The sequence below is a fragment of the Pelophylax lessonae genome (genome assembly GCF_965119305.1).
Source record: "Pelophylax lessonae genome assembly, chromosome: 8".
Taxonomy (NCBI): domain Eukaryota; kingdom Metazoa; phylum Chordata; class Amphibia; order Anura; family Ranidae; genus Pelophylax; species Pelophylax lessonae.
In genome coordinates, this window is record NC_138775.1 from 206,950,120 (window position 1) to 206,966,261 (window position 16,142).

The 16,142-nt window shown below is 52.1% G+C and overlaps 1 protein-coding gene across 1 annotated transcript in view; it reads left to right on the forward strand.

The window, feature by feature from the left end:
* Positions 1–11,662: 11,662 nt before the first annotated feature.
* Positions 11,663–16,142, forward strand: part of TADA1 (transcriptional adaptor 1) — a 116,261-nt gene continuing 111,781 nt past the window's right edge. Inside the window, exon 1 of the mRNA XM_082266136.1 lies at positions 11,663–11,751. Within this exon, the coding sequence (XP_082122262.1) occupies positions 11,678–11,751 (74 nt within the window). The 5' untranslated portion in view covers positions 11,663–11,677. The remainder of the gene's footprint in view (positions 11,752–16,142) is intronic.

Sequence of the window (16,142 nt, forward strand, 5' to 3'; positions counted from 1 at the left end):
GCCAGTTCGGGGCCACTAGGATGACCGGAATCCCTTCTGCCTCGATCCTGCGTAGATGTCTTGGCAGAAGTTTGAGAGGAGGAAAGGCGTAAATCAGACAATACTGACCCCGGCCCACAGGGCCACCAGCACGTCTGTCAGAGGATCCACTGACCGAGCCACAAACCTCTGCACCTTTCTGTTGAGCTGAAACACCAACAGATACATCTCGGGGATGCCCCACCGGAGACACAACTGATGAAACACCTCTGGATGAAGGAACCACTCCCCTTGGTCCAATGCCTGCCCACTGAGGTAGTCCTCCTGCCAGTTGTTCACCCTGGGAATGTGTAAGGCGGAGAGGACTGTAACGAACTGCTCTTCCCACCTTAGAATTCTGGCTACCTCCAGAGCAACCAGGACACTTCTTGTGGCCCCCTGGTGATTGACATAAGCCACAGCCGTGGCGTTGTCTGATTAAATGCACACTGGACATCCCTGAAGACGATCCATCCAATGTTCCAGGCACGGTCTGATGGAGTTCCAAGATATTGATTAGTAGTCTGAACTCTTCCAGTGTCCAGACCCCCTGAGCAGAATTTTTGCTGAGGACGCCTCCCCAGCTGGACAGGATGGCATCCATGGTAACCAGTGTCCAATACAAGGGGAGGAAGGATTTGCCCAGCCGAAGTGCCAGAGAACAAAGCCACCATATCAGGGACTCTTTTGTTCCCCGGCTCAACAGGATCTGATTGTCCAGAGACTGTGGATTCTTGTCCCATTTTCCCAGAATCTCCCTTTGCAGGTACCTCGTATGGAACTGTGCAAATGGAACTGCCTCGAAGGTAGACACCATCAGGCCCAGCACCCGCATGCAAGTCTGGAGGGATGACCATCTGCTGGACAGCAGGAGACGAATAGCAGCCTGCAGTTTCTGGAGTTTGTCCAGAGAAAAGAGCACTCTGGCTAAGGCTGAGTCCAGAGTCAGACCCAGATAGTCCAGCTTTGTGGACAGAACCAGAGCAGACTTCTGAAAATTCAGAATCCAGCCGAACTCCTGCAGAGTTTGTATAGTGATTTCCAGGTTTTCCACCAGAGCAGTAGGAGACTCTGCTCGCAGAAGGAGGCCATCCAAGTAGCCCAGTACTGTGATCCCCGACTGACGTAACAATGCTAGCACTGGGGCCAACACTTTTCGTGAAGACCTCGGGGAGTGGAGGCGAGACCAAAGGGTAACGCCACAAACTGATAATGCTCCTCTCCCACGGCAAAGCGAAGGAAGCGCTGGTGACCAGCACATATTGGAATGTGTAGGTAAGCATCCTTGATGTTGATAGAAGCAAGAAAATCCCCCTGATGCAAGGATGCCACCACCGTGCGAATGGACTCCATTCTGAACTTCTGAACCCGCACAAAGCAGTTTAGTGCCCTGAAGTCCAGGATTGGACGCACCTTGTCTTCCGTCCTGGGAACTGTAAACAGGTTTGAGTAAAAACCTTGAAAACGTTCCGAAGTCGGTTCCGGGACAATCACCCTTTGAAGTACCAGGTCTTGCACCATCCCAAACAGGCCCTGTAAGCGGTCTGGAGACAGGCGCAAGTTGAAAGGAAAGAACCTTGCTGGGGGTAAGAGCAAAACTCGATCTTGTAGCCGGACTGTATGACTTAGTGGACCCACTTGTCTTGTACCAGGGAAGTCCACGGGTCCGGAAACCAGGAGAGACGTCCCCCCACCCCGAAACGGGTGAGGGCGCACCTTCATGCTAAAGGAGCCTGGTCCACCGGTCTGGAGAAACCTGCTCTCGACTTGCCAGACCAAGTTTGCTTGGATCTACCAAAGGAGGTTGTGAAAGGCATTGATGCCTCATCAGTCGCCCCTGAGGGATGAGAAAAACTTCTTATGAGCCGAGAAGGATGGCCCACGTCTATAACGAGGGTTCTTGCCCTTAGTAGCCTGAGGAAGAAAGGTATTCTTCCCCCCCGTGAGACACTTAATGATGTCATCCAGGGTAGCTGCAAACAGGCGATCTCCTTAAAAAGGAAGATCAGCCAAGGACTTTTTAGAAGTTTTGTCCCCAGACCAGCATTTGAGCCACTGATGAAACAGAGAGCCTAGCAACTAGGGGAGCCGCGTTCAACGAGGTATCACAGATAAACTGCAGCCCCTGGACCAATTGGTCCGCCAGCTCAGCAAAGGCATGGGGGAGCTGCTCCCTCTCCAGGTCACGGCGTAAAAGCTTAGCCCCCTCATCAGAGTTTGCGACTCCAGTGCAATGGTAAATACCGGCCTCAGTGCGGAACCAGCCACAGTGTACATATTGCGGGCCACAGCCTCTGCCTTCCTGTCAGTCAGGTCCATAAAAGCCGAGGACTCTGCAACTGGAATCATAGTTGCCTTGTTCAAACTGGAGACTGGCGGGTCCACCACCGATGGAACAGTCCACTTTTTAAGAAGGGACTCCTCATAGGGGTACTGCATAGAAAATTGCTTAGGGACCACAAGGGGACGTTTTGGCCATTTCCACTCTTTAGCAACAATTCTGCCAAAATAGGCAGGAAAAGGAAACACCTTTGCCGCTCTGGATGGCTTGTGAGTGCCAAAGGAACTGACGCCTCCATCACAGCTTCAGCTGCGTCCTCCATGTTTAAGGCCTCACGCACAGATAAAAACAGTGGATCCATCAGTGTCTTCTCGTGCCCGGCTACAGGAGAGGAGGAAGCATCCTCACCATCTGGGAACTCAGGGCACGTGGTCGCAGACCCAGCAGAGTGACCAACGTCCGCCGAATCAGATTAAGGATCTAAAGGAGACAGATGAATCAGGGGAAGGCAGGGGACTCCAGGACCGCCATCAGTGCATCGATGGATGGTTGGGACCTGGAGGACCTCGCAGCCTCTGAGAGGGGATTAGGTGGGGAAATGCGCTCCAAAGACTCCATGAGTCAATAGGGGACCCCACAGAAAAAGGTGTAAAAACGCTGCTAAGGGACACCCCCACCGCTCTGGCAGCACCACTCGGTCGTCAGTAACAGAGCACCTTATCGATTCTCAGCAGAGAGGGAGAGGACCCCAGCAGAAACAGGCACCTGCAGCCACCAGGATAATCTGCACTCCACATGCGACGATCAGGAAGTGAAAGGATCCAGGAGTCAGCACCAGGGGATGAGGAGGGGCTCCCACCACCAAATTGCCGCCCATAGGGCTCTGCTGTCATGGCCACCGCTATTTTCCTTTGCAAACCGCCGCAAAATGGCTGCCGGACTACACAAACGTGGCCACTGTGCATTGAGCACACAGGCTACAGCAAAATGGCGGCCCCGCCTGGCACCACGAGGCTCCAAGGGACCCAGGAGGAATCCCTAGGCCTCAGAAAATTGGACAGGCAGGTAGGGGGGGGGGGCCTGGCAGGAGCCCTCACCAGGTACAGCTCCCCCACAGCCGATCGCCTGGTCGCCGGTGGCGCACCCCCCGCCCCCAATGCAACCACAGCACCCTGTCCGCACCCCAGGAGGTGGACCAGTTAATCCCAGAGCCCCAGCGCAGGTGGAGTAGGGGGGGGATTGGGGGCAAGATGGCCCACAGAGACCACCATGAGGGGGGGTGCCCAATGGGAAGGAGGGGAATCCTGGTGTCCGACCGTCCCAAGGAGGACCCACGTCCACCCCAAAACCCTCCAGGGGGAGAGGGGGATAGTTACCATACCAGCAGGGGCATTGCTAGGTGGGAAAAAGACCAGGGGCTTCAGCCCAAAGGTAAATTTGATAACCCCTCCCGCATTTTAAAGTACCGCCCAAGCTCCCCCCAATGCCCCCCTCAGTCAAGAGTCACAGAGACTCACAAGAGAACAGAGGGGAGAGGAGAGAACAGGGGGTCAGGAGGAGAGGAGAACAGGAGGTCAGGAGGAGAGGAGAACAGGGGGTCAGGAGAGGAGAGGAGAACAGAGGGGAGAGGAGAGGAGAGAACAGGGGGTCAGAAGGAGAGGAGAACAGGGGGTCAGGAGGTCAGGAGGAGAGGAGAACAGGGGGTCAGGAGGAGAGGAGAGGAGAACAGGGGGTCAGGAGGAGAGGAGAGGAGAGAAGAGAAGAAAAGGGGGGTCAGAAGGAGAGGAGAACAGGGGGTCAGGAGGAGAGAAGAGGAGAACAGGGAGTCAGGAGGAGGAGAGGAGAGAACAGAGGGTCGAGAGGAGAGGAGAGAACAGAGAAGAGCAGGGGGTCAGGAGGAGAGGAGAGGAGAACAGAGGAGAGGAGAACAGGGGGTCAGGAGGAGAGGAGAGGAGAACAGGGAGTCAGGAGGAGGAGAGGAGAGAAAATAGGGTGGAGAGGAGAGAACAGAGCAGAGCAGGGGGTCAGGAGGAGAGGAGAAAAGAGGAGAGGAGAACAGGGGGTCAGGAGGAGAGGAGAGGAAAGGAGAACAGAGGAGAGGAGAACAGGGGGTCAGGAGGAGAGGAGAACAGAGAAGAGGAGGTCAGGAGGAGAGGAGAACAGAGGAGAGGAGAGAACAGAGGAGAGGAGAACAGGGGGTCAGGAGGAGAGGAGAGAACAGAGGACAGGAGAACAGGCGGAGAGGAGAGGAGAACAAGGGGTGAGGAGAGGAGTATGCTGTCCAGTTCTGGGCACCGGTCCTCAGGAAGGATGTGCTGGAACTGGAGAAAGTCCAGAGAAGGGCAACAAAAATAATTAGGGGAATGGAGGACATCAGCTATGAGGAAAGACTACAAGCACTGAACCTTTTCTCTCTGGAGAAAAGACGATTGAGGGGGGATATGATATCAATGTACAAATACTGTACTGGTGACCCTAGCATAAGGAACAAACTATTCAGAGAAAGGAGATACAATAAGACACGTGGCCACTCACTAAAACTAGAGTAAAGGCGGTTTAACCTTAAAGTGCGTAAGGGGTTCTTCACTGTAAGAGCGGTAAGGATGTGGAATTCTCTTCCACAAGCAGTCGTATCAGCAGGGAACATTGATAGTTTCAAAAAACTATTAGATGGACACCTTAAAGACCACAACATACAGGGGTATACAATGTACGGTTAAAAGCAAACACACACACACATCATAGGTTGAACTGGATGGACTGATGTCTTTTTTCAACCTCACTAACTATGTAACTATGTAACTATGTAACAGAGGAGAGGAGAACAGGGGGTCAGGAGGAGAGGAGAGAACAGAGGACAGGAGAACAGGGGGAGAGGAGAGGAGAACAAGGGGTGAGGAGAGGAGAACAGGGGGTGAGGAGAGGAGAGGAGAACAGGGGGAGAGGAGAACAGGGGGTGAGGAGAGGAGAGGAGAACAGGGGGTGAGGTGAGAAGAGGAAAACAGGGGTGAGGTGAGGAGAACAGGGGGTGAGGGGAGGAGAGGAGAACAGGGGGTGAGGAGAGGAGAACAGGGGGTCAGGAGGAGAGGAGAACAAGGGGTGAGGCGAGGAGAACAGGGGGTCAGGAGGAGAGGAGAAAACAGAGGAGAGTAGAGAACAGAGGAGAGGAGAGGAGAGAAAAAGAGGAGAGGAGAGAACAGGGGGTCAGGAGGAGAGGAGAGGAGAACAGGGGGTCAGGAGCAGATGAAAGGAGAACAGGGGGTCAGGAGGAGAGGAGAGCAGGGGGTCAGGAGGAGAGGAGAGGAGAACAGAGGAGAGGAGAACAGGGGGTCAGGAGGAGAGGAGAACAGAGGAGAGCAGAACAGGGGGTCAGGAGGAGAGGAGAACAGGGGGTCAGGAGGAGAAGAGAGGGGAACAGGGGGTCAGGAGAGGAGAAGAGAACAGGGGGTCAGGAGGAGAGGAGAACAGAGTAGAGGAGAACAGGGAGTCAGGAAGAGAGGAGAACAGAGAAGAGGAGAACAGGGGGTCAAGAGGAGAGGAGAGAACAGAGGAGAGGAGAACAGGGGGTCAGGAGGAGAGGAGAGAACAGAGGAGAGGAGAACAGGGGGAGAGGAGAGGAGAACAAGGGGTGAGGAGAGGAAAGGAGAACAGGGGGTGAGGAGAGGAAAGGAGAACAGGGGGTGAGGAGAGGAGAACAGGGGGTGAGGTGAGGAGAGGATAACAGGGGGTGAGGTGAGGAGAGGAGAACAGGGGGTGAGGAGAGGAGAACAGGGGATGAGGTGAGGAGAGGAGAACAGGGGGTGAGGGAAGGAGAACAGGGGATCAAGAGGAGAGGAGAACAGGGGGTCAGGAGGAGAAAAGGAGGTCAGGAGGAGAGGAGAACAGGGGGTCAGGAGGAGAGGAGTACAGGGGGTCAGGAGAGGAGAGGAGAACAGGGGGTCAGGAGAGGAGAAAAGGGGGTCAGGAGAGGAGAGGAGAACAGGAGGAGAGGAGAACAGGAGGTCAGGAGGAGAGGAGAACAGGAGGTCAAGAGGAGAGGAGAACAGAGGGTCAGGAGGAGAGGAGAGGAGAACAGAGGGTCAGGAGGAGAGGAGAGGAGAACAGGGGGTCAGGAGAGGAGAGGAGAACAGGGGGTCAGGAGAGGAGACCAGGGGGTCAGGAGAAAAGAACAGGGGGTGAGGAGAGGAGAACAGGGGGTCAGGAGAGGAGAGGAGAACAGGAGGAGAGGAGAGCAGCAGGTCAGGAGGAGAGGAGAACAGGAGGTCAGGAGGAGAGGAGAACTGGAGGTCAGGAGGAGAGGAGAACAGGGGGTCAGCAGGAGAGGAGAACAGGGGGTCAGGAGGAGAGGAGAACAGGGGGTCAGGAGAGGAGAGGAGAACAGGAGGAGAGGAGAACAGGAGGTCAGGAGGAGAGGAGAGCAGGAGTTTAGGAGGAGAGGAGAACAGGGGGTCAGGAGGAGAGGAGAACAGAGGGTCAGGAGGAGAGGAGAACAGGGGGTCAGGAGAGGAGGAGAACAGGGGGTCAGGAGAGGAGAACAGGAGGTCAGGAGAGGAGAACAGGAGATCAGGAGAGGAGAACAGGAGGTCAGGAGGAGAGGAGAACAGGAGGTCAGGAGGAGAGGAGAGGAGAACAGGGGGTCAGGAGAGGAGAACAGGGGGTGAGGAGAGGAGAGGAGAACAGGGGGTCAGGAGGAGAGGAGAACAGGGGGTCAGGAGGAGAGGAGACCCCCCCACACTGACACTCCTACACTGACCCCCTTCCCCACACTGACACCTACACTGACCCCTCCACACTGACACCTACACTGACCCCTCCACACTGACACCTATACTGACCCCCCCACACTGACACTCCTACACTGACCCCCTTCCCCACACTAACACCTACACTGACCCCTCTACACTGACACCTACACTGACCCCCCCCCACCCACACTGACACTGACCCCCCTACTGACACCTACACTGACCCCTCCACACTGACACTCCTACACTGACCCCCTTCCCCACACTGACACCTACACTGACCCCCACACTGACACTGACCCCCCCACACTGACACTAACCCCCCACACTGACACCTACACTGACCCCTCCACACTGACCCCCCCACACTGACACTCCTACACTGACCCCCTTACCCACACTGACACCTATACTGACCCCTCCACACTGACATCTACACTGACACCCCCACACTGACACTGACCCCCCTACTGACACCTACACTGACCCCTCCACACTGACACCTACACTGACCCCCCCACACTGACACTCCTACACTGACCCCCTTCCCCACACTGACACCTACACTGACCCCCCCACACTGACACTCCTACACTGACCCCCCCACCCCACACTGACACCTACACTGACCCCCCCACATTGACACCTACACTGACCCCCCACATTGACACCTACACTGACACTGACCCCCCGACACTGACACTCCTACACTGACTCCTCCTACATCATCCTCTGTCCTACTGTGGAAGAGTCTCACTTACCTGTTCGTGAGGCGCCTTCATTTTAAAAATGGCGCTGCATGGCGCCAACACGACATTGCGCATGCGCCGCCGCTCGGGAAAGCTTGTATACGTTCGGCTATTCCCGGCGGCGAATGCGCGGAGACATGTTGGCGCTGGGCGGTGCCATTTTTAAATCTAAGATTCCGCAGGAGCACGTCAGGCCGGGGGACAGTAGCACGCCGTGGGATGCGCCCCCCCACTAAGCCACTGCGTGACATCACTCGTTGCTAGACGCCAAGCGGCAGGCCAACAAGCAACCAGTGTGTCCGCAGCGCGCAGCAGGCCAGGAAGTACAGCCAGCCAGGTGAGGGCCGCCCAGCCAGCGCAGAGAGGAGGAGGCTCGGGGATAATATTGATTTAAAATGAACAGGAGACTCTGGGCTTTTCGGGGGAACACTCGGGGCTATAGCCCTGGTCAGCCCCCCCTGCCGACGCCACTGCATACCAGGAACGGGGGCACCACACCACACAGAGCCTCCTCTCCATCGAAATAGGGGGCTATCGGCCAGGAGGAACACTGCAACTCGGGCCGTGACCCGGTCGTATACGACCTCGCAAGGCGTTTAACTTGCAGGCCAGCCCCTGTCCGGTAGGGCTATGTCGCAGCTGACCTAGCGCAGAGCTGAAGTCTGCGTGTGCTCGCTGGCCAGACTAGGGTGACTGCTGGACCTAGATTATCCAGCCCATCGCCCAGTCCGGCAGTTGATTGTAGATCTCACAATAAAAAAAAAAAAAAAACCCAGGAGATAAAATCTATCTAAAAAAAGAAAATCACCAGGACCAGAGAACCTAGCAAGGAACTAGATCCTTACTCCTGACTAGGCAGAAAAAAACTGAGTGCCTATAGCAGAGAGAGAGAGTATACCCCCTGGGACTGCCCATGGGCGTAGCCAGACTTTTTTTCTGCCTAGTGTCCTACTCCTGTAGGGGGCAGTATAACCCAAATGGTTAAGAAGATCAGGAGCTGTGTCCGTCAATGAACGAAAGAGAAAAAACATTTTGGCCTAAAGTTCTATTTTAGAGCCGGTGTAACGTTAAAAAACCCTACCTCGTAAAAATTCCCTACCCTCGTCACTTCCTGTCACATACGTCATGGAACAGCTGAGCCGCTTCCCACAGCACATGCTCACAGCTCCGGATACGTCATTGAACAGCTGAGCAGCTTAGCAGTGCGCATGCTCGAAGCTCCGGAGAGTAGGGGATTTTCACGGTAGTGTGTTGTAACGTTACACCGCATCAGCTGTTGCCGCGGGTACATGAAATCATCCCCGCTGCAACATGAAGTCATCTCCGCTCCTACCCCTGTCACTTCCCTGATCTCGGCTACTAAATGTAAAAGCGGCGGGTGTATGAAAATATAAATCACGGAGATCTCGGCTCCGTGATATATATTTTCATACACCCGCCGCCGCTTTTACATTTAGTAGCCGAGATCAGGGAAGTGACAGGGGTTGGAGCGGAGATGACTTCATGTTGCAGCCGAGCTGTTTTAATGTACCCGCGGCAACAGCTGATGCGGTGTAACATTACAACACACTACCGTGAAAATTCCCTACCCTCCGGAGCTTCGAGCATGCGCACTGCTAAGCTGCTCAGCTGTTCAATGACGTAGGTGCACCGGAATTTTCACGGGTAGGGTTTTTCCACGGAACACCGGTTCACATATAGGCTATGACAGACATCGCATATGATTTGCAGTGCACTGCTCTGCAAATCACATGTGATGTCTGTGCGATGCAAAATCAGTCATACAGATTGTATTGCTGAATTCACATCGCATTCGGACACAACTCGCACAGGACCGTTTTTTGGGTCCGCACCAGAATCGAAACGCATGGGTGTTCACACCTATACGATCCGATTCATGTCCGAACTGATAGATCGCACTGCGATATGCAAACTGATCTGGGGGTGTCATTAACTTTGTATTGGCACCCCCAGCGATTCGCATATGGCAGTGTGAACTGCCTGCGAGTTGAATGCGTTGCGGGAACCTCCAGTGGATTCGCAGAATTCCCGCATCGCATATGTGTGAACCGGGACTTAAAGAGGTTGTAAACTCGGTAAAAATTTATTTTTTTTACAACCTGAAAAATAAATACATAATGAGCTAGTATGCATCGCATACTAGCTCATTATGAAATACTTACCTTAGAACGAGCCGTCCGCTCACCTCTATGACGGGCGACATGTCTAGTCGCCCGTCTTCCGGGATCGCGGCATCCGGCCATCTGATTGGCCGGAGCCGCGGTGACATCACTCCCGCGCACGCGTGCGGGAGCCGACAGTCACAGCACGGGGCTCTGAAGGAACGGCGCGAGCGGCCGTTCCTTCATAGCGCATGCGCCAGTGACGTCACTGGATGCATCGAAGGTAAATATCTCCTAAACGGTACATGTTTAGGAGATATTTACAGTACCTATAGGTAAGCCTTATCATAGGCTTACCTATAGGTACAACTTGCAGAGGAGGGTTTACTTCCTCTTTAAGGCTGTTAATTGTTATGTGGCCTCCAGTCTGCACAATAAAATGTAAGACATTGTATAGCTTTTCTATTTCACCCCAGGATTTGTGTGTTACTTTAGTGCTGGCATTTTTTTTTTTTTAGCATCCTGTTAACCACTTGCCGACCGCCCACAGTATATTTACTGCGGCAGTCAGCCCCTCACAGGCAAAGCGATGTAGGACTACGTCGCTAGCCTGTGAGGCTCTAGGGGGCGTGCCGCCGGAGGCGCGCTCCCGCCCCCGCTCGCTCCTGCACATCCCCACGCGTGTGACCGGCGGACCCGATGTCCGCCGGTCACTCGCGATCGTCCGGTGCAGAGGGAGAAAGGCAGGCGGCTGATGTAAACAAAGCCGCCTGTCATTCTCCCCTGTGTAAGAACAGAGATCATACAGTCCTGCTATGTAGGATCCTATGTCTCTGTTGTTACACCACTAGCCACATCCCTTTACAGTTAGAAACACGCCCCTAGGGACACACTTAACCCCTGCATCACCCATAAAGTTAACCCCTTCCATGCCAGTGTAATTTTTACAGTAACATTGCATATGTATAGCACTGATTACTGTAGTAATGCCACTGGTACCCCCAAAAGTGTCAAAAATGTCAGTTAAGGGTCCGATCTGTCCGCCGCAATGTCGCAGTCCCTCAAAAAAAATCGCAGTTCGCCGCCATTACTCGTTAAAAAAAAAAAAACAACAAAAATGACAAAAATCTTTCCCTTAGTTAGTAAATACAATAACTTTTTGCGCAAACCAATCAAAATACACTTATTGCGATTTTTTTTAGCAAACATATGTAGCAGAAAACAAATTGGCCTAAAATGTTAAAAAATTTGGATTTTTACATTTTTTTTTCATATAAAAAAATGTGAAAAATATTATTATTTTTGCAAAATTTACGCTCTTTTTTTGTTTATAGCGCAAAAAGTAAAAATCGCACAGGTGATCAAATACCACCAAAAGAAAGCTGTTTGTGGGAAAAAAAGGACGTCAATTTCGTTTAGGTACAGCATCGCACGGCCGCGCAATTGTCCGTTAAAGTCACGCAGTGCCGAATCGCAAAATAGGACCTGGTCAGGAAGGGGGTAAAATCTTCCGGGGCTTAAGTGGTTAAATAGTTCTTATACTAAGCTTGGTGTGTGTGTTCTTTTGCAATAAAGATGTCGTATTCAATTTTTTTTTCTTTCTACTTTTTGTTTGCTGTGCCCTCCCGAGCCGACAATTGTGCGTGTGCCTTTTGAAGTCCCAGTGAGTCGGTGTTTGGTTTTATGATGCTCTTCTACTGAGCGGCGCGGTCGGGCTGAGCAATAGTCCTGTGGAATCATTTGTATATTTTGTGTCCGGTAATGGCGACGTTTGTGAGCGAACTGGAGGCGGCAAAGAAGAGCCTGAGTGAAGCGCTGGGTGAAAACGTGAAGCAGTGAGTGACTTGTCTTCTCTTATTGTGCGACTACTGGGCCGCCTGCACATCCCCGGGCTGGAGTAGGAAGCTCCTACCGATGTGCTAACGGAGAGCTTAGCGGCTACCCAGTTATGTACTGAAAGTAGATGTAAACCCCAACTGACTGACTTTACCCTGCTAAAGCTCAGTGTCTAATGAACATTTTTCCTATTTATTTAAATAAAATCCTTGTTTTAACCTTATTTTCATTTCTTGTCACAGCCAGTGCTGCTGATCTCCTGCCACCTCTTTCCATCCATGTCTGGTGTACAGGCACTCCAGCAAAAGCTGAATGATATTCATCAGACTGGAGACAATGGTGGACTGTGCCAGTGTAATGTGTGTAAAAACAGCAACCTGTAGTCTCCATCGCAAGCCCATGTGACTGGGTGACAACACGGGGCGACAACTGGGAGATTGGGACAGAGCGTTGTCACCCTATAACAGGAAGTGCCTGAACTAGGACCTAGGGATGAGAACTAGGGTTGCCACCTCATCCCTTTAATCCAGGACACATATTAAAGTGGTTGTAAACCCACTTTAAAGACTTTTACCTATAGGTGCTATAAATATCTCCTAAACATAGAGGAGATATTTACAGCACATGCAGCCCATGATGTCATCGTCGCATGCGCTCTGAAGGAACGACCACCCGTGCTGTTCCTTCAGAGCCCAGTGCCGTGAACGGCGGCTCCGGCGCGAATGCGCTGGAGTGATGTAATCGCGTTTTCGGCCAATCAGATGGCTGGAGGACGCGATCCAGGAAGCAGGACGGCCAGACATGTCGACCTTCCTGTCGGACCTGCTCTTTACCCCTGTGTGGGGTGGGTATTTCCGGTGAGTGGGCTACCTACCTTAGGGGTCACCAAGCACCTCACCCACCACGGGGTTGTTTCCAGTTTTATATGAAGATATCTGTCACTTTTATGGACTAATTACGTCACTTTTGCCACCTATTGGATCACTAGTTTTTGTCACTTAATCCTATTTATTTATATTTGTTTATTTTTTGTATCTTCTATTTTTGATACACTAGATCAGTGGTTCTTAACCTGGGTTCGATCGAACCCCAGGGGTTCGGTGAGTCAGTCTCAGGGGTTCGGCGGGAGGGCAACAGGGCAATTGCTCCCCCCGAGAAAATATTACTGATTGTGAGGCCAACCCCCTCCCCCCGGGAAATCAGAGCTGCGGTCGGGACGACTCACAGCCATTACACATAGACACTTGAAGCTCTGCCCCCTGTACCTCCCCCAGCAGGTTTCCAGCCTATCTCCTGCAGGCTGCTTGAGTGGGCGGGATAGGGATGTACCTGACCACGGAGATCGCGCCCGCCTGGAAGAGGGAAGTGTGAGCAGCTGAGCAGAGGGAGCCGAGTGAATGTTCCTGGAGGTAGGCTCAGCTAGCTGTACATGGTGGATTAGTTTGCAAGCACCTCTATGCTAAGTCTGCTGAGTTACTGCAGCTTAGCATAGAGGTGCTGTTAGCTGACAAATAGAAATGTATGTCCTTTTCATTTAGCTCAATAAGCATTGTGAATGCCCCCTGGTGTGTGCCCTCCTGATACCCCATGGTATGCCCTCCCAACACCTCCTCCCCAGTGTGTGTCCTCCTGACACCCCATGGTATGCCCTCCCAACACCTCCCCCCCAGTGTGTGTCTTCTTGACACCCCATGGTATGCCCTCCCAACACCTTCCCCCCAGTGTGTGTCCTCCTGACACCCCATGGTATGCCCTCCCAACACCTCCCCCCAGTGTGTTCCCTCTTGACACCCCATGGTATGTCCTCCCAACCCCCCCAGTGTGTGCCCTCCTGATACCCCATGGTATGCCCTCCCAACACCTCCCCCCAGTGTGTGCCCTCCTGACACCCCATGGTATGCCCTCCTGATACCCCATGGTATGCCTTCCCAACCCACCCCCCCAGTGTGTGCCCTCCTGACACCCAGTGTGTGGCCTCCTGACTCTCCACTGGTTTGTGCCCTCACTACCCTCCCCCACAGTGTGTGTCCTCCTGACCCTCCCCCCCAGTGTTTGCCCTTCCAACCCCCTGGTGTGTGCCCTCACAACCCCCCGGTGTGTGCCCTCCTGACCCCTCCCCCCAGTGTGTGCCCTCCTGACCCTCCCCTGGTGTGTGGCTTTACTGATCCCTATACACTGTCCTATCCTCTGTCCTGTCAACTCCTGTCCTCTGCCCTATTCTCTGTACACCGTCCTACAGCCTACTGACCACTCTATCCTTCCCTACAATCAACTGACCCGTATACACTGCCCTACATGCTACTGGCCTCTGTACACTGTCCTGCATCCTACAGACCTTTCTACACTGCCCTACAAACTACTGAGCACTGTACGCTACCCTACAAACTACTGAGCACTGTACGCTACCCTATAAACTACTGACCACTGCACGCTGCCCTACAAACTACTCACTACTGCACGCTTGTAAGATTCTGGTACCTCTGGTACCCTTATTTTCCACTTTTCTTTCAAATATGCGTCCCACCTTTCTAATTAGGTGGTACGCATACACCTTTAAGACGGATGACGTCATCGCCGAGCGCCGCAGAGCGGCTATTTCAACCGCCGGCATTCTCTCTCACATTGTTCGTTCAACCTGCCTGTGTGTCCACATGCTTACAAGCTTGTCTTGCTACCGGAACCTCCAGCTACTTTCTTTTACTTGGAAACAGACCGGAACCTCGCTACTGATCCTTGTATCTCGCTACTGGATCACTCCCTCACTACTGGACCCTTCTACTACTAACCTTACTAGTGATAAGTACCCCACAGGGGAATCCTCCATAACCTTACTTACACTATCTACCTCTGCACATTAAGGACTGTTACTATCTATGCATACTAATTCTATCATCTGCACTGTTACATAGATTGCTAGCTCTTGAGTCTACTACCATCTATCCTTGCACTGGGTTAGTCTATCCTGTATTTGTCATCTGCTATCCTTACCACCTGTTACCATACTCGATTACTAACCTATCTGCATTCTACCTAATACCATCTAGTACTCTCCTGAACATTTCTATCAAGTGCTTACCATCTCTGTCACTGTTCACACCTGTCCCTTCAGCACATCATCTTCATACTAACATATACATCCTATCACTCCAGGAACATCTTATTGAGTGTGTATATCTGTATGCTGAAGCTGACAGGCCCACAGTGATGAGTCTGGAGAGTTGGATTTGGTTATTCAACACATCTCTACATGACTACTGAGTGGAGATTCTGCAGCTGCAAATCCAGCCTACTACAAAAACGCAGGAGCGTTACAGATTGAACGAACCTAAAAAATGGATTCAGCAGAATTACCCACTCAAGTGACACAATTAACACAACAAGTAAATGCATTAATGCTTGCTCTTACTGAAGTAAAAGAAGACAATCAGACTCTGATACAGCAGGTAACCCGTCTCTCACGGCTCACTGCTGCTCAACCCCCTGAACCTATAATAAACCCTCCTCTAGTGTTTACAGGTGATCGAAAAAAATTTAGTGAATTCAAAAACGCATGTCAATTGCTTTTTTTGTTAAAACCTCGTACATACCCTACTGATCAAATTAAAGTCTGTACCGTTATCTCATACTTAACGGGTGATCCGCGGGCCTGGGCAGACTCTCTCTTTGAGAAAAATGATCAGCTTCTCAATTCCTATTCTTTATTCCTAGCGGAACTCGCTAGTTTATATGATGACCCCAACAGGCAGAGTACTGCTGATATTCAATTGAGGGCTTTAAAACAAGGAAGGAGACCTGTAGAAGACTTTGTAGCTGAGTTCAAAAGATGGACCCTTGATTCAGGGTGGAATGACACATCTCTGCGAACTCAATTCAGACTCGGGTTGTCAGAAGCTGTTAAAGACGAGCTCGCCGAGCGGATTTACCTGGCACCTTGGATGCCTTAATACAACTCAGTATCAACATCGACAGGCGACTGCGTGAAAGAAGGGCTGAAAAAATGGGAATGCCATTGTCTAGTCCTTCTCGGATTTCGGCCGTTGACCCTACTCCCATGGAGGTAGGAACCATACGCCCACCTTTATCAACTACTGAACGAGCCAGAAGAAGATCCAGAAACCTCTGCATGTACTGCGCATCCCCGGATCATTTGATAAGCGTCTGTCCCCTTGTCCGCAAAAAAGAGGGTGAGTGTTCACATGTCTTGCTAGGAGGATTAACGACTTCCTTTTCTAACCCCTATCTTTTTGTTCATTTGACATTGCAGTGGGACCAGACTAGGATTACCACCAAGGCTATGATCGACACCGGATCTTGTGGAAACTATATTGATACATGTTTTGTTACCTTAAATAAAATACCTATTATTTCAAAACCTAAACCTGTTTCTGTT